The sequence below is a fragment of the Cololabis saira genome, chromosome 18 (assembly GCF_033807715.1).
Source record: "Cololabis saira isolate AMF1-May2022 chromosome 18, fColSai1.1, whole genome shotgun sequence".
Classification (NCBI taxonomy): domain Eukaryota; kingdom Metazoa; phylum Chordata; class Actinopteri; order Beloniformes; family Belonidae; genus Cololabis; species Cololabis saira.
The window spans coordinates 11,833,051-11,851,497 of record NC_084604.1 but is presented as its reverse complement, the minus strand read 5'-3'; the positions used below and the strand labels follow the sequence as shown (position 1 = coordinate 11,851,497).

General features: G+C 40.4%; 1 protein-coding gene across 1 annotated transcript in view; it reads left to right on the top strand.

Moving 5' to 3' along the window:
- Positions 1 to 18,447, top strand: part of scara5 (scavenger receptor class A, member 5 (putative)) — a 114,360-nt gene that overhangs the window by 77,719 nt on the left and 18,194 nt on the right. Inside the window, exons 9-10 of the mRNA XM_061707260.1 lie at positions 3,176 to 3,283; positions 16,283 to 16,348. Of these exons, the coding sequence (XP_061563244.1) occupies positions 3,176 to 3,283; positions 16,283 to 16,348 (174 nt within the window). The remainder of the gene's footprint in view (positions 1 to 3,175; positions 3,284 to 16,282; positions 16,349 to 18,447) is intronic.

Here is an 18,447-nt window from a genome sequence, read left to right as displayed (position 1 = left end):
GGTGTTTCTGATTTAACACAATTTATTTGTATCACAGCATTTTCACATCTGTTGCTCCATTTCCAATAAAGCCAACAGAACTTATCATTACTGCCCCCAATGTATTTCCTCTTGTGTAACGACGTAGAGAGGGATAAAAACGCAGAACACAGAGCATTTGTGCCCTGCCTCCAAACTGTGCTTGTTGATTCATACTGGATTACATGACGGCATCCATCAGCAGTTTATTTAGTTTCTGACTCTGATCCATTCAGCCCAATTATTTCATCAACATTTGTGAGCAGTCACAACGTTGTAATCCGAGTACATCAGAGTGCAGTGCAGTGACGTTTGAAAAAGTTATCTTGATGCAATCAGCGAGTCATTACCGCGGTCATTTTGAGACATTCAAGTGTGTTTACCATAAACAAACTTCCTCATTTTGTGCCACACAGTTGGATCATGTTCTCTAAAAGAAATGAGGCAAAAAATGTATGTTTTAGTTAAGATAAGTGGATAATGGCAGAGGCAGAACAGGTACAATAGTATCACTACACACACACGCACCCACGCACGCACGCACGCGCGCGCGCGCACACACACACACACACACACACACACACACACACACACATATACTGTATACAGTACAGACCAAAAGTCTGGACATTTGTTTGTTTGAATGAGAAGGTGTTTTATTGCTATATTAATAAAATGTACTTACTTACTTACTTACTTACTTACTTACTACATAGATATTTACATTCACTGCTTTATTAACTATACCAGATGTACGTATTAACATGGCCAGTGAGTGTATACTTTAAGTTACTAATAACACTAAATTACCATCTTAAATTCGCTTCAACAGGAATCCAGACTACTACTTACGCAATAATCTTAATTTCATCCTTTTTAATGTAGCCTTAATGAGGCAGCGTCCACTGTTCTTGAGCTCCTTTTGAAATTCATTGTATATAAATTCAACATAAGCCACAGACTGCAGGCTGAGCCATCAACATTACAAAATACTTCTGAGATGTCAAGAATACCTACACCAACCGTCATGGATGGCCGTGCATGTAATGTATAGGAGTGGACTAGTAAAATGGAAGAACTAAATGCAGGTTCACATAGAAATGAGAGATCCAAACAGCAAACAAAGGGTGGTGCTTGGCAGGAATTCCCCACTTAAATCAAAAACAAAACTTTGCAGAACAGATAGAGGAATGAATAACACATGAAGTGGGCAAAGAACAAGGACAAGAGTTCGACATGAGGAATCAGTAAGGAGGAAAGGAAACCGGGATGTAAAAATACTGAAAAGAGTAATGGTTAACATAAACACACATGTGGCAATTGATATGCAGGAATGATGGGACTATACCGCAAATCCAGAAGAATGGCTTAGCAAGTTCAGTCAGAGCTAAAGCCTGGATTTCCAGTGTCATGAATGAGAGTGTATTAATCTGGCTGGACCACCATGATGATTTAAGCTAAACTCATAGCCTTCACAGATTTTTGGACTGAACTGTCTTAAATCCTTCACAGATTCTTTTCATCATCATCATATTATCATTACTATATTTTCAAAGTTTAAGACCCAGCTAGATCAAATTATGCTGGAGATCATTTAGATATAAAACAGCAGAGTTGCTGAATGTTGAATAAATCTAAGACTGTTGATTTATTGGCAGAGATTCTGTAATCGGAAAACAATTATAATTGATTATATTGAACACAGAAACTCTGAGATACTTGGCCCTGCAAATATATTAACCTGAACCACAAATAAACCTTTTTGAATTTAAAAAACTTGAGCCAAATATCCAAACCCACTGAGCTGTGCAAAACACCTCTAAAGAAACGTTGAATGTACATGAACTGTTCATCTGTTGTCTGTGTGCATCAGGTTACTAAGTCCATTCTTAACAGTTAATGTTCAAAACAGAAATAATGTGATAAATGAACTTGTATTATTGAATAATGTATGATTAATAATAGGATATTACTTGATGTAATAATAGTTAATCAATTAAATTCAAATAGTTATGTGTTTTATCACGCAGTGAGAGTAAAAATGTTGGAAGTTTGAGAACTTTCTGCGCAGCTGCATCATAAAAATGACAGGAAACCTATTACTTTGCACAACTGATGATTTTGTGCATTTCCTCTGTCATTTGCAGCTGCATTAATTTATTTTTATCATTTGATATTATCTTTCATATTCTCGTTACCATATCAACCTGGCATTCATGTGAGTGAAGTGTCAGGGGATTAGTGAATGTGGAGCTCAGGACACATCAGTTTACAGGTTCCAGCTCCCCCTTTTTATGTGAAGTGTGCGAAACATCTGAAGCAGAACGTCCAGCTGATTATCAACATTGTTGTCCCAGTTATCTCTGACCCTGGCTTTCCTGTTTCAACATCTGGCTGTTCCAGAGTTGAACTTGATTCCTGGTTGTACTGTATACCTCCTGGTGTGAGGTGGTGTGAGACAGGGTCATGGTGCAAAATGAATTAAGATGTTTGGGGAAATCTGCTATCAAAATAAAACATAAGAGCTGACAAAAACACAGACCTCAGACATCCAAAAGCGAAGGTCAAAATTCAGTGCATTTACATGGGAAGTTTAATTCTTCTTTAATTCAGAATTAAAATGAAATCCGATTTAAAATGAGTAAAAATTACCATGTAAACACCTCATTCTGAATAATTCAAAGTTGTAGCGGCTAAACGACTAAGTTTGTTTTTCTTCCGGTAGACGTAATTTCCGGTAGACGTAACTTCCGCCCCCCTATCCAATCAGAACCTTCCCAACCCCCAGACCGTAAGAGGAATTGGATAAAGCCGATCAAACATGTTTTCCATGTAAACCTCAATTCAGAATTACTATTTCCATGTAAACTCAAAGGAAAATAGTTTAATTCAGAATTATTTAATTCGGAATAATTAATTCCGAATTAAAAAACATCATGTAACTGTGATAACTGAAACGACAAAACAAGGAATGTAACAAAGCCTGTGGATGACACAAGGCTGATCATACCAAAATACCAAGTGTGTAACTGATGGATATTGAACCAAATACACCTGTTTCACTACTTCTATTATTCTTTTTTGTCTTTACAATCTTTGATGTCTAATGCTGCAGCATAATATGATCCTGATTTTTCTGATTATGTTTGTGTTAAAGGACTCCCAGGAGAAAAGGGAATGCAAGGCCCTCAGGGGATAAAAGGATCTGAGGGGCTGGAGGGCATGCAGGGGGAGAAAGGAGACCCTGGACCCGTCGGGCCTAAAGGTACATCTACAGCATTTCACCTGCGTCGGCTGCACCTCACATTTTAGGTTCTGGCCAGTTTGCTTGGGACGTGGCCATTAAGTGGCAGTTTAGGAAATCTTACTGCTCTTGTTGGACAGTAATAGGAGAAAAATAAATCATTAAAGTGATTGCAGCCACGGTAGTATGGACATATTAGAGGGCAGGTTACAGGACATTGGCCACGGTTACAAGATGTTTTTTAATTCGGAATTAATTAATCCAAATTAAATAATTCCGAATTAAACTATTTTCCTTCGAGTTTACATGGAAATAGTAATTCCGAATTGAGGTTTACATGGAAAACACGTTTGATCGGCTTTATCCAATTCTGCTTAAGGTCTGGGGGTTGGGAAGGTTCTGATTGGATAGGGGGGCGGACCGGAAGTTACGTCTACCGGAAGAAAAACAAACTTAGGCCCCGTTTACACGTAGCCGGGTATTTACAAAAACGGAGGCGTTTTCATGCGTTTTGGCCGTTCGTTTACACGGAAACGGAGGTCAAAGTCACCAAAAACGATCATTTCTGAAAACTCCGGCCAAAGTGGAGATTTTCAAAAACTCCGTTTTCCCGTTTGCGTCTAAACGGAGGAAAACGGAGGAAAACGGAGATTTAAGCTTCAGAACGTCACATTATGCACCAGAAACTCACCAGCGTCATGTGTGCGACCTGTGTTTACAATTAGTTTGGCCACCGTCAATATTTTCTTGTATTTTACCTGTTTAATATTCTAAAGTCACACTTAAAAGTAACTCCCCCCCCCCCCCCGTCCAGCCTCCTGCTCATTCAAGCCTGTGAGCGCGTCAGCCAGCAGCATGAAGCCTGAATTATGGTTCCGCGTTAAATCGACGGCGTAGGGTACGCGGCGACGCGCAAGGTACGTGCGCGCCGCCGCGTACCCCACGCCGTAGGCTCTGCGTTAATGTAACGCGGAACCATAAATCAGCCTTAACTGGAAGTTACACACGTGTCATTTGTTGATGTTTTTCCAGGATTCTGATTGGCTTGCATGACGTTAAGAGCGTTTTCATGCGGGTCCGTGTAAACGAGGATTTTTTTGAAAACGTAGAGGGGAAAATATCCGTTTTTGTAAATACCCGGCTACGTGTAAACGTGGCCTTAGCCGCTACAACTTTGAAAAGTTCACAATTTTTATGTTTCCTGCCATCTGTTCTTTTAATTATTTCCAGTCCTCCAAGCTATTTATTAAATAAATCGTCTCTGCTCTTAATCACCGTTTAGCGTCATGGCGACAGACGGGCGAGGGAACGAGCAGAAAGACCAGAATTAATGTAAAGCGGAATGAGTGTATACATGATCACGGAATTATTCTATTCAGATTTAAAATCGGAATAAACCAGCCACTTACTTCGGAATTAAGTTTAATTCGGAATGGCCATTTTCATCAGAATTAGGTGTTTACATGGTAAGTTTTACTCATTTTAAATCAGATTTAATTTTAATTCTGAATTAAAGAGGAATTAAACTTCCCATGTAAACACACTCAGTGAAGTAGCTATTTTGTGAGCCATTAACCTTTACACTTGACAACCTGGTAGTAGAAAAAAAATCCTGTTTCTCATTGTAGTATTGTACAACTCTCAGTAAAGTCGTGTCAACACATTCACACTAGATCATTTCAGACTCGTCACCTCAAGGACTCCAAGTTCCCTAATGAATAGAGGCTTTTGTACCGGGAATTATTAAGAACCGAAAACTTTGACACTTCTGACTTCACCAACAGGTGCCACCGTTTACTTTTTGCGTTCAGTCATGGAAGCAATAATTGCTTAACCAACCGTGTCTTGTTCTATTTATTGCAGCCCTGCAGCTGCCTCTGCTAATCGAACCATTATTCAGCTGTCCCAGCCCAGCCAGCACAGGACAGTCTTATATAATCAGAACAAAAATAAACACCTAGAGAACAATGTGTGCAGAAGATGTTTTCAGATCTCAGACATACATTTTGATGGGTAAAAAACAAAAAAAGGAGCCATTTGCGTCAACAAAGTCATTTATCATAGAGAAATATGTGAGTTGGTTTTCTTTTGCCAGCTGTGGTGTGTAATTTTAAAAACATTAAATATTGCACTCTTTATAACATTTTAGCTTTGATTATGGCAGACATTCACTTTGGCATTGCTGCAATAGATGTATACAATGTCACAACATCCATTTCCATCCAGAGCTGCAGTAATTACTCACTAAAACTCTCACGCTCCCTGAATCAGTCATTCACAATCTGGGCTCAATGAATCCTGCCACTGTAATCTTTGAATATCCTTCTGCTGTCAGGGGAGATGGACGAACTCGGTCTTTCAGCATATTCAGATAGTAGGCAGACTCATCTTTTGGGCGGACTGAAGCAAGCCCAGATCATAGTACGTCCCCCACAGGCTTGTGAGGTAGTCATGATGGCTCTGTCACCATTCTTCTTATCCCGAGGCACTGATCACTCTGGAAAAGGGTAAGAACAGTAAATCGTGACTCATCAGACCAAATGACCTCTTTGTCATCGCTCCAGGGTCCCATATTTATACTCCCTGGCAGATTTTGTTGTTAAATTTTCTATTAGCCTCATTAAAAAGTGGTTTTCTTAAGACTGCACAGTTATAATCCCCAATACCTGGACTTCTCTTCGCATTGTGCATATAAATATGCTCTTACATTCACCACTAAGAATTACAGTTCACAGATGTTTTTCTCCTCCTTTCAGTAATCTCCGATTAGCATTATTGGTTTAGTTTTGTTTTGGTTTCTTTCTGACGGTATTGTTTCAATTCTTTTAGATTTTTTCTGTCTGGTTATAAGAATGCGCTCTTAACCCAAATAATAGTATCATCAGTCCCCTAAATTGTTCTGTGTACTTGATGCAGACCATAAAAAATCTGCAGTTGCTAAGTGTATTTTTGTCATATTTGCTGAAATTGCCATTATTTTCAGATAATATTACCACCTGCAGCTCACGATGCAGTTCACAAGTTTCCGCTGCTCCAGTCACAGCCCACCAATCAGAATGTCAATTACAGTCCTGCACATGCTCTAGACCAGTGATTCTTAACCATAGGGCCGCGGCCCACACTTGGGCCGCGAGCGCCATCTAGTGGGCCGCGAAAAATAAATCAGTTTTGTACGTGTGGGCCGCGGGGGCCGCGGGACTGCATAGCAACTCCCGACCAAATGAGGAGAAGACACTCAGCTAGCTGTACGTGTAATAGTAAGAGAAATGGTGTGTATTTATAGAGAAAATCCTTCATTTTGCACAGAGTACGTTTAGATCCGCCAGGATCAGGGATCGATTACTTGGGTCTGCGCCCAGAGCGAGCGAGCGCGGCGTGATCATTTATCCTGACGCGTCCCCGCGGCCGGGGAGGTCGGTGCCGCTCGGGCGGCTCCGTCGTTACTGCTGAAGGATTGTAGATGTAGATGTGTGGGCTGGACTGTTGTTCGGGCTCGCAAAAGCATCGGAAAGTGACACGTCTCCACAATCAACATAATTAAAACTAAATATCGTTCCAGGCTCACCAATGAGCACCTTCACATGTGCATGAGAACCTGACACCATCCAGCCCAGATTTAAAGTCCTGGCAGGAGAAATTAGAGCTCAGTTCTCTCACTGAACGACAGAAAGTGAGGGCATAAGATTAAGGGGAAGAAAGAAAAACTGCAAAACTGTTCAATTGTTAAGATGTGTTTATATTCATTTATTATAAAAATGTGTTGAGACAATTAACAAAGAAGAGGGGAAATTCAAACTGCTGGTAGAGAAATAAAATAAGATAGCATTTGAAAAATAAAATAAAATCTATTTTATTTTTAAGAGAAAAAAATATGTGTAATTGAAGTTACACATGTTAATGGGCAAATATGTACTTTTTTAATATAACAGTCTGATGCAGATGTTGGTATAACTATGAGGCTACTTGAATATATATATATATATATATATATATATATATATATATATATATTGAGTACATTTTCTCTAAATGGACCTCTTAAAGTTGAATACCCCTGCTATACAGTGTTAATATTTAACGGGCCCCGGGCCACTCTGTACTGAAAAAATTGGGCCCCAAGGTCAGAAAGGTTAAGAACCCCTGCACTAGACCAGGGGTTCCCAACCTTTTTTGTGCCAAGGACCAGCAGAAGTATAGACAAAAAGCTCAGGGACCGGTTGACAATTTATGTCAATTTTAATAAACATTTCAGAAAGAAACAATGCATTTTAAAATGCAGGCTATCATCAGCGACGTTAGCTGATGTTGTGGCCTTTAAAACTTGTTTCTGCAAATCTAACTCACGTTTTTTCCTTTCGAAAAAATCCACTGGTTTTTCTTTGAGAGAAGGATGTTTTGTATTTAAGTGTCTTTGGAGCTTGGATGGCTTCATTGCTTCGTTGGCGAGCGTTTCTCCACATAAAATACATAGTGGGTTTGGCGCCTCCAAATCGCCCGTTGCAACAAATCCGTATTTTATATACATAATGTCGTACTTGCGATTAAAGCTTTTGCTTTTCTTTTTGGTAGGATTTTCCACCTGTTCATCACTATTTCTTTTACTCGAACAACCAGTAAAGAAACGGCTCATGGAGGTTTGCTGAGGTCCGCTCATCTCTGCAGCTGACTGTACCTAACCTAATTATATGACAAAAAAATGCAAAAATTGTTTTGTTAAATTTAGTATGAGGTTGCTTTAATTATGTGGCAAATGATAATAAACACGAGAAAGATGGGTACTTCAATGAAAAATAAATATTTTATTCAACTTTGCTACTGTTCATACAAAAAGTAAATAAAAAACAACAATTTTCACCTGTTTCAAGTAAATTTTCACTTGAAATAAGTAGGAAAATCTGCCAGTGGGACAAGATTTTTTTGCTTGTAATGAGAAGATAAATCTTGTCCCACTGGCAGATTTTCCTACTTATTTTAAGTGAAAATTTACTTGAAACAGGTGAAAATTGTCAAATAAGTTATTTTTCTGGTGTTATTTTTCTGGTGATGAGTCTAAATGTTGAAATAGCAGTAAAACCACATTCATTGATGAAATGACATAAGAGATGGAAAGGAGGGATGGCAGTTTTACAGGGGGGATGATTTGGACCGTTTTTATTTCAGGGGGGGATGATTTGGACTGTTTTTATTTCAGGGGGGATGATTTGGACCGTTTTTATTTCAGGGGGGGATGATTTGGACCGTTTTTATTTCAGGGGGGGATGATTTGGACTGTTTTTATTTCAGGGGGGATGATTTGGACCGTTTTTATTTCAGGGGGGGATGATTTGGACCGTTTTTATTTCAGGGGGGATGCCACCCCCCATCATCCCCCCTCAACTCCAGTACTGTTTGTTGCTAGGCGACCGAAAAAAGTTTTTCCGATCTGGCGCCCTTTTCCCACTGGTTTGGACATACAGTATAGCTACAGCTCAATTTGCAAAATGTATCTGTCCCTGCTTCAAAGAAAAGCCCTGGCTTTAGTTCTTCTGAGGAGGAGACGAGCAGCAGCATCAGCAAGGAGGGTCCATGAAATCCTCATGAAGACAGGATTTGGGGGAATCCAGGCTCGTTGGAGCTACAGCTCCATGATGACCAGGTCTACTTCAGATTGAACAGGGAGCAGTTTGACAGCCTGTTGGGGAGTGGGTCCTCAGCAGGATGACAACCATCTTCTCTCCTATTGGTCGCACCGAGATGCCCTCACAGCGCGGTGAAATTAAAAAATGTTCAATTCAGGCGCAGGCAGGTGAAACGCCCGTGGCAGGTGGCCTCTCCCGCGCCGCCAAGCTCGCCAGCAGAGCGGTCCGCTCTTGCGCTGCGGTAGCACATACACAATGAATGGGAAAGCCGGCGGCGGTCGCCGCTTTGCGCCCTCCTGAAAGGGGCTTAATACTGTTGGCCCCTGAAGGTTACATTTGGCCCCATAATGGCCCCTGTTTCAGAAAAATCCTAGAACAGCCAGTGCCAAGTTTTGTTACCCGCAGCTGCGCTGAGACGCAAAAAAAAAAAAAGCTGCTGAGACCCTGTCGTGCAGCGCGGCTGTACGCAGAGATTGTATGAGGTGAAGTGAAGTGAGATGCCTCGCTCTATGGGCAAAAAAACGTCTGGTGACAATTGCCGACAATTTTGATTATCGCTTTTTGTCGACAACGTCAACGAATCGTTGCAGCCCTAATTATGATCGGAACACAAGCCATTCCACGGCCCGGTAGTAACGCCTCTACGGACCGGTACCGGTCCGGGGACCGGGGGTTGGGAATCACGGCTCTAGACAACCCCCTCCAGCCCCACACTTCATATAGATATTTGCACGCCACCGTATGAAGAAGATGTGGTCTTAGGTATCTGTTCTCTGACGCCTTGAGTTTCATTGGTAGCGTAACTTACTCAGATGCACGCACTCCAGTGAGCACGGCCCAGCCCTCCACAGCAGGGGAAGGGAGGTGGGGAGGGCGTGATCGACGTATGGGTTCAAGTTCCCGACTGCAGCTTCAACCTCCTAAAGAAGAGGAACATCTCTTCCACAAACACAGGATTTGTCTTCTGACATGGTTGTTTGAGTTGAATGAGAAACTCCTTTCTTCCCAAATTTAAAGGAGCTTGAGGCTGGATTTATGAAAAAAAATTGTACACGTTTTAAGTTTTCTAGTAATAATGTCAGATGAAGCGTTCCAAACCAAAAAGAATGAGCCCTCTAGTGTATCTCTCCGTTGCCTTGAACAGGCTGTGTGCTGCAAAATGTGCTGCAGTGCTGGGGCCGCTTTTCCGCGCTGTCCTGCGGATGTGACGTCAAATGACGCTGCATGCACATTATCCCCGTTCTCCCGTGCCGGCTTCACTGTTGGCTGCAGTACCCCCGACGGCCGTCGTGGTGAAGGGTGGCGCTAGAGAGTCTCATTTCTTAAAAGGAGCCTCATGCTCCTTTAATACATATATGACTCCGCTATTTCGGGGGGGGGGGGGGGGGGGGCTCAACCCTCTTTAAAAATTTAGGACAAACAATAATCACTGCACATGATGCCATGTCCATGTTTTGCATTTATTTGTGACCCAATAGTGACCTAACACAACTATCAATAATCTGATCAGTTTTCTGATTAATCAGTAGTTTATGTTGCAGATTGTAAATCTATTTTTCCTCAGGCACAAGCATCCTCATGCATCCAAATTTTAAACGGAGAATCCTTTAAAGTGGACCTCGATGCAACATAACTTCATTACTATCTCTGTTTCTTTCTGTTCTCACTGGCTGCTTTACTCTTGACTCACTCTACCGAAGGCTCAGGGGTTTCATATCGCTCTCGATCTGGCATCACCAGCAGGACGGTGCCAACAATAGCAAAAAGGACCCTCAGACATGAATGCAATTCTCATAAAGAACTTGCAGCCATGACTAATGTGATAACGCTTCTTGTAGCCAAATGTCATTGTGTATGCACACAAAGAGTATGCAGTGTGTGTGCCCAGCCAACAGCTGGTACCAATCAGAGATGGTTTAGCTGAAATGTCCAGTGCTGAGTCCAGGACCAGTGTTGGCTAATATCTCTTGAAACCATGAAGAAGGCTGAGCCGCTATGTCTTGCTCTTAATGATCAGTCAGTACCAGACTACACTAAATGTGCCCTTTGCTGATGAGTGTGACTGCTGCTTGTCTTCATGCATACGGGTGCATGGCTAACCTGCAGCTCCCCCAAAAATGACCTTATCATACCAGAAAATAGTCCAGGAAAATGTACCCAGTATAAAAGGATGACTCAAAAGAGTAATATTCTCCAACTGGCAAGCTGAAGCCGCCTGGAAAAATGTTAGTTACTCACTCATTGTGTTGTTTTCTTCCTTGCATCGTAGGTTGCATAGTTTTATATTTGAAAAAAATAAGTTATTTTTATAAAAGGGGAAAAGCTTTTTAAAAGAACAGGATTGCTAAGAGCTTGCATTCTTGACACAAAAGAGGAGTTAATGCTGGACTAATCAGTAATAAATGAGTAAGTACTGCTTTGTATCAGTGGTTGGATCACAGTTAAAGAATAAATATCTAATGAAATTAGTAGTAGTATAATTGATTTATAGATGATTATGAAATCATGATTAATTGATAAGTATATTTATTTAGCCATTCTTAAATATTCTGTATGGTATATTGTTCTGGATTTTCACTTATATGAAAGTACCTGAAAGAAGCACAAAACTAGAAATACTGGGAAAAAATGGGGTGTGGGGGTATATTATTATCCTTCAAGAAGAGAGTTTTATTTCAAAATGAGAGCAGGCTTTCTTACTTTTACAATCATATCCTGAACTGCTTACCATCAAAACTGAACCTTCCATGTTGGTCTTCTGGATGTTAAATTGGCAACTTAATCCAAAGTAGGCATGTAGCTCTGTTTTGCTTGGATTTAGGAAATTGTATAAAATGAACTCCATTGGCCATCATCAAGAGATATCTGGAGTCAGTACTGCAAGTTCGCAAGTCAAATTGCTTTAAAAATCTTTGGGCGTGATGGGACCTGGATAGCTCAGTGAGTTGAGCGGACGCCATTTGTTGAGGCCATAGTCCTTATGCGGGCAGCCTGTCACTCTATACTGCAATGCCCCCACCACCTGTTTCCTGTATACCTACTTTCTCACTGAGTGCGTTTCTCACAAAATAGCTACTTTATTGAGTGCGTTTACATGGGAAGTTTAATTCCTCTTTAATTCTGAATTAAAATTAAATCCGATTTAAAATGAGTAAAAATTACCATTTAAACACCTGATTCCGAATGAAAATGACCATTCTGAATTAGACTTAATTTTGAATTGAGTGGCACTCATGTAAACACTCATTCCGCTTTAAATTAATTCTGGTCTTTCTTTCTGCTCGTTCCCTCGCCCGTCTGTCTCCATGACGCTTATATTCCGCGCTGCGCTGTTTTTCCAAACAAAGTTTCAAGATGGCAGCACGCAGTAAACGCTGGTCAAGAGCAAAGACCATTTATTTAATAAATAGCTTGGAGGACCTGGAAATAATTAAAAGAACAGATGGCAGGAAACATTACAATTGTGAGCTTTTCAAAGTTGTAGTGGCTAAATTTGTTTTTCTTCCGGTAGACGTATCTTCCCTCCGCCCCCTATCCAATCAGAACCTTCCCAACCCCCAGACCTTAAGCGGAATTGGATAAAGCCGAAGGAAAATAGTTTAATTCGGAATGATTTAATTCTGATTAATTAATTATGGTACAATGAATTAATTTAAAAACAGCCATTAGCTCATATGCGTTTGAGGGGACGGGTCTGCCGTTGTTTCTTGCAGAAGTGTACCCCTCAAGTGTAACCCAGCTCTGACTTTAAACCCCCCAAAAAGTCCAAGGTATCATGCAAAATTCAATTTGGAGCCAAGTTACACTCAGTAACTCTAGAAGTACTCCTTGATCACATGAGTGAGCATTACTGTACATTACCTTGGATCTCACACTATCAGTTAGCTAGTTAAAAATATTTAGTTGACTATCAGTTTTTCTTCTCAAATATTTCCGTTCAGTTCAGACACAGGCAGTTAGTACTGTTCCGCATTACAAGCAAGATTTCACCCAGAGTTGTTTCTTGAAATGGTCCAAGGGGGGTTGGGGAAACACTGCACCACAAGGGGAAGACTGAAGAAATGTAACAGCAGCTGGCAAAACAGTTTTGATTTCCACGGTACTGCACATAGATGTTGCCTGGTGTGAACCTGTGGCTGGAGATTCTGATTGGGAGTCCGGGTAAACTACTCTGAACCAGCATGTAACAAATACTTAAGTATTTCGCTGTGAATCAACTACACAAAAGCATTGTTTCTTATCGAGCTGTCGGACCAATGGGATGTTGGCCTAATGGGAATTTGTTGGAATGCTGAGTCGTGGGAATAATGGCGTGTCGAAACAATGGGAAGCCCCAATATTGTAACTTCCAGATGTGCACATCTCCAAATGCAACTACGTGTCTGGTTGACGGAGGCCACAAAAAATATGACAGGTCTGCTTGGTTTCATTATATTTTCTTCCACACATTTCCTGCATCTAATTCAGCTTTAACATTTCCAAGCTGGATAGAAAGACAGATCACCGCAATTTAGGGAAAAATGACTGTTGCTCAACATTTAACATCACCAGCTCACAAAAAATATGCTTTTTTTTGGGCTCCATTGCTGTGTCTGAGCTACGTAAAGAAAGCAAAGCTCTGACTGCAAGTTACAGCGGTGCAGAGAACAACCAACATAGCCAACTAGTGTTTGGTGGTACAATTACAGAGCGACACAAGCGCCAGCGATCCAAATGCCAACTACAACATAGGTCCCATACATGAGCTACATGTCCAGTTGCGACATACAAGCATAATTCACACTTAAGAGTTAAGGACATTTGTTCTGTACTGCCTAAAGTACATTTTGAGCTGATGTAATACCATCCTTTGTTTTGGATAACCTGTCACTTAGTGATGTAAATGATTTTTAGTGAAGGGGAAAAAAAGGAGGAAAAATAACAGAATGGGGAAATTCTTGCTTAATCAGCAGCTCCTCCAACGACTAAATCGTCGTGATTCAGCAGATGTGTGGTTTCAGGAAAGATTTAGCATCATCTGTCCCAAACAGGTGTTGTTTTTTTCCTCTTTACTGGAAAAACTAACATATTTCACAGTAAGAGGCCTAATTTACAAAAGCAATTTAATGGGAACTGCTTGGACACAGAGTTCAAGATAGCATCACATTTCACAGACTTCCACTCGTTTGTGGTGCTTGTTGTGATTAGTTCATTAAGGCCTGATGTAACATATGGGCTTTAGAGTTTCCATGTCTGGAAGGAGAGTCGGACCGTAATGGCCTATTGAGGCAAGGAGAAATCAGAGGAAATGATCTATTGTTGCCAGTCAGAGTTTGCATGTTACCATCTTGGGATGGAGGCACTTGTAATTAGTTTGAAGTAAACCGAAAAAGACACTGGAAAACTGGTACTAGGACTGATAAAAAAAAAACATGTCAGCACCAACAGCATCATTTAATTGAAGTCAGCTAAGCACAAAGTCGCTCAGTGTCCCACTAAAAGGCATTTCACTGGAAAGATTGAGAGAAGATAAAGAAAACTTCCTGCTCCGCTGTTTGGACAGCCACACGCTGGCTTTGCTCAGTGTTGTGTAGTGGTGCTTTCAACCATCTAGAGTCTAGTTTAACTGGCCACCGACGGATGAAATGTTTGCAGGCCTTCTGGAGTGAACCTCAGCGTAGGGCAGTCACTCGGGGAAGAGGAGGGGTGCCGAGGCTTGTAAAAACACCACAAGGAAGCTTTCTTTTAATAGATGAGCAGTGGATCGTAGTGCACATGCTGCACAGCGTGCGTTGGCTTTCTCTTCAGCTAAATCTCACTTCAGCTGGAGTTTAAAATGTTTGTTTTTCTGACAATATGAATAACTTTCATCTTGTAAAGGGTTGGGGTGGGTAAATGTTTCCCAGCATGCTGCAGACATTATGTTTGTTAACAAAAGTTTGAAATGATTGTTCATGATCTGTAATCTGTGCTCGTTATTCATTGTTATCGTTATTTTACAACAGTTTCAGTGTAGGTTGAGACATTACATATAATAGGAATTATTGGATACATTCCTAGAAAAAAAGCTTTGGATAAATAATGGACAGTTTCACAAGCTAAAATGTGTTTTTGAAGTACATTTTCCCAGAACTTAAAATAGTACATATGCAGCTATTTTGTCGTAAATCAGATTTTAAAACCAAAATTGGTTAATATGGGTTTCAAAGATCCACCTAACCACAACCCACTCATTAGGGGGAATTGATCAAACTAATTAGTTCAGACCATTCGCCTTTTTTCCAACCTTTCAGGGCTTCCAGGATGCTTCTGAATTTCTGTGGTTTAAATCAAACACATTAACTCTTTCTTGTGGCTCAGCAGTAGCTAACCAGCGTGTTTGTGTTTCCCAGCCGGGTTATTTAGTTTTGACGGATGTGGTGAAATGAAGGCAACGCTGACAGCCGGGCTCATCACAGGCCGGACGTAACGTACAGACATTCACATGATGGGTGGTGGGAAGCCTGACACCTACACTGCGTTTGAAAAATATATAAATAAATAAAAGCAGCCAAATTAAAGGTGGGATAAGCGCCCACTCAAAACTTGATCCTCTTATAGCTTCATGGCAAAAACAGGCTCGTGGTTTTGAAACCACATGGCTGAGAGACGGTAACGGTCGGTGAAGCGGACGTTCCTGGCGGTTTGGCATGAAATTGTGTTTTGAAATGAAAACAAATGAAAAGTGCTCGTATCCAAGCTACTAAACTGCGGAAGGTGTTCTGAGTAAAAGTACCATAATTTTGCAGAAACCACAAATCAAATAAAAAAAATAAAATATATATATATATATATATATATATATATATATATATATATATATATATATATATATATATATGTATGTGTGTGTGTGTGTGTGTGTGTGTGTGTGTGTATATATATAATAAAAAAAGCAAAAAAAAATTTAACTTATACTGACTTAGAGGTTTTGAACCGCTTTAGCTTTTCCAGTAAATTCAACATCCAAGAAATACCCGGACTTGTAGAAGTAAATTGAAGTACGGCGTCACAAATCCTCCATACCTCTGCTGCAGGTCATCTCTCCTTCCTGTCAGTCTTCACTTCTATTAAATGCCACTAGTGCCCATGAAAAGCAACAGATCCTGGGGGGTAATCTCTAATTTATGCTTTACGTCCGCATCTGACGGAAATTACAGGGCTCCTCATTTAAAAGGCCCTGCTGAAAATATACAGGACGCTACCAATGAGAGGAAGTGGCTGTGAGTTTTAAAATGTGTCAACGGTTAACCTGGTGTATTTATATTTTTTTATTTCGGAGGTCTGGCTATTTTCACTCCACTTCTGTGTCACTTTATTTCTGTGCGCCTCATTGCTTTTAACCCAATGAAAAGTTGTAATTGCTGTCGTTTTCTGTCCTCAGGTAACAGAGGAGACAGAGGCTTCAAGGGAGAGAAAGGGGACAGAGGGGAGCGAGGAGACCGAGCAGGTGAGAGCGGGTGCATGAAAATAAGTCAGATGCGTGCACTTTTACATCTACTTTACTTCTCTGCAGCAATAAAACTGTGAGTCACGCCAGCCTTCTTAAATTCAAAATGACTTAATATACGTGGGTGGGAGGTTTAGGCAGTTAATACGTTAAATTAAAGTACATTTTACTCCCTCTAATGTTGGCTTTTCAACTAAAATAAGCTTGACAGCTTATTGCAGAAGATGAGATATTTCTTAAAATGTTTGGCTTTAATGTTCCAGTTATTAACGTCTCGTTAGTAATGCCAGATCTCCCACTTTAGTTTGGTGTTTCCATTAAAGAGCAGCATCTTTCAGCTATTAGGATAAGCACACATGCATTAAAAAGCACTTATACACACGCAGTAACTCCTGCATGTTTGAATACTACGGAGAGCATGGTCTGCCAAGAAACTCGGCAATGAAATCAGGTGTTTTATAGACTGTAAATATATACATTTTATAGTAATAGTCCTGCTCATTTGGGTGTTGTAAACTGTCGGGTTCAACTCCACAGAGGCAGTTATCATATTATCCTTCAAAGTTTTAAACATCGGTTACGGTTTAAGTAGTTTATTCTCTTTTTATTTAGATTTCCTCTTCTGATTTCAAATAAATGAAACAAACTCCCAGTCCTCAAACATGGAACAAAATTTAAAAAGTAATCAAGGGACAATATTTGTCCAAATGTCAGCAGGAGCCAACGCACCAGAAGTCGTTGGATTTGTGTTTTCGCTGCTCCAACTCGCTGCCATATTTCCAAGCAGACAAACGTGAGCAGCTCTGCCGTTATATAAACATATATATTAGTATGCGGGATCCAAAACTCAGTTTTACGCGAAGAAAGATTTACAAGCTGATGATTTCCTGGCGTTCGTATTATAAACAGTCATCACTGGACCATTTGACAGCCTCTGCAAAGCAGCGTTATCTGCTTTTCTTTTAACATAATCTTACAGTTCCTGACACATGAGGAAGAACCACATGTGTCAGCAGCACACATCAAACGAGTTGGAAAATCATTATACTGTTTGCATGCACATGTTGTGTGATGGTTACCCAAAATAGAAAAAAAAAAAGGAAAGGAAAATAAATCCTAGAGTAAGGTTAAATGAAAACAATTTCTGGAAAGCCACAGTACTTTTCCTTTTTCCAGCAAACATTTTTCTTCCTTTGTTAGATCATGACGTCTGTTTTGCACGTGTGAGGGGGAAGTGTTCAGGTCACGCGGTGTTGATCCTTCACACAGATGAACGCCGTTTCTGGCCATTACTGACATTACTGACGTTGATCGCTAGACGCAGATGGGGAAAAATAGAGAGTCCACATGCTGTTTGTTGAAAGGAATATCAAATATCAACGTCAAAACCCTCATTTGGCCGACTCATCATCAGTTGCTTTACTTGTATCATTTAACACTTCAAAGTGAGCATTTTGCTCATTCACACGTGTCACACATAGACACAAATGAAAAGAGTTATGTTGAAAGACAAGTCACTATGAAGAGGTATTTCTCTGTTTTAAAAGATTAAATTGAAGCCAGATCCAACATATTTGGTTGTGCAACAGAGATAGATGTCTGGTATCTCTGTCAGAGCATTTCATTACGTGAACGAAGAAAGCAGCTGGGATCACTAGAAACAGGAGAACATTATCTCATTGCAGTGATCAGTATTAGGAAACCTCAGATGTTTAACTTTTCCTTTATTGATGAATAGTGTGAACAATAGCAAGTAGCACCATGATTCAGCAGCTTGTACATCCGCATGTAGCAGCGGTAACGGTAAGTGTGGGGTCTGAAACTGATCAGATCATTGAATTGAAATGCACACAGAGACTGAATCTGCAGCACTTCTGCAGCTATTCAGACATGTAATCATGTTTAAACTGCAGATGCATGAATGTATTCTGCATCTGATTACTGAAGAATATATATTTTTGCATTTACTTACTAAGTATGCAAAAGATTGGCTTTAAAGCATGTTTACTAGCTAGAACAAGAGGCATAACAAGTACCCTAACCCCTAACCCAACATGTAAGTTAGGCCCAATCCCAATACACCCCCTACTTTTCTTCAC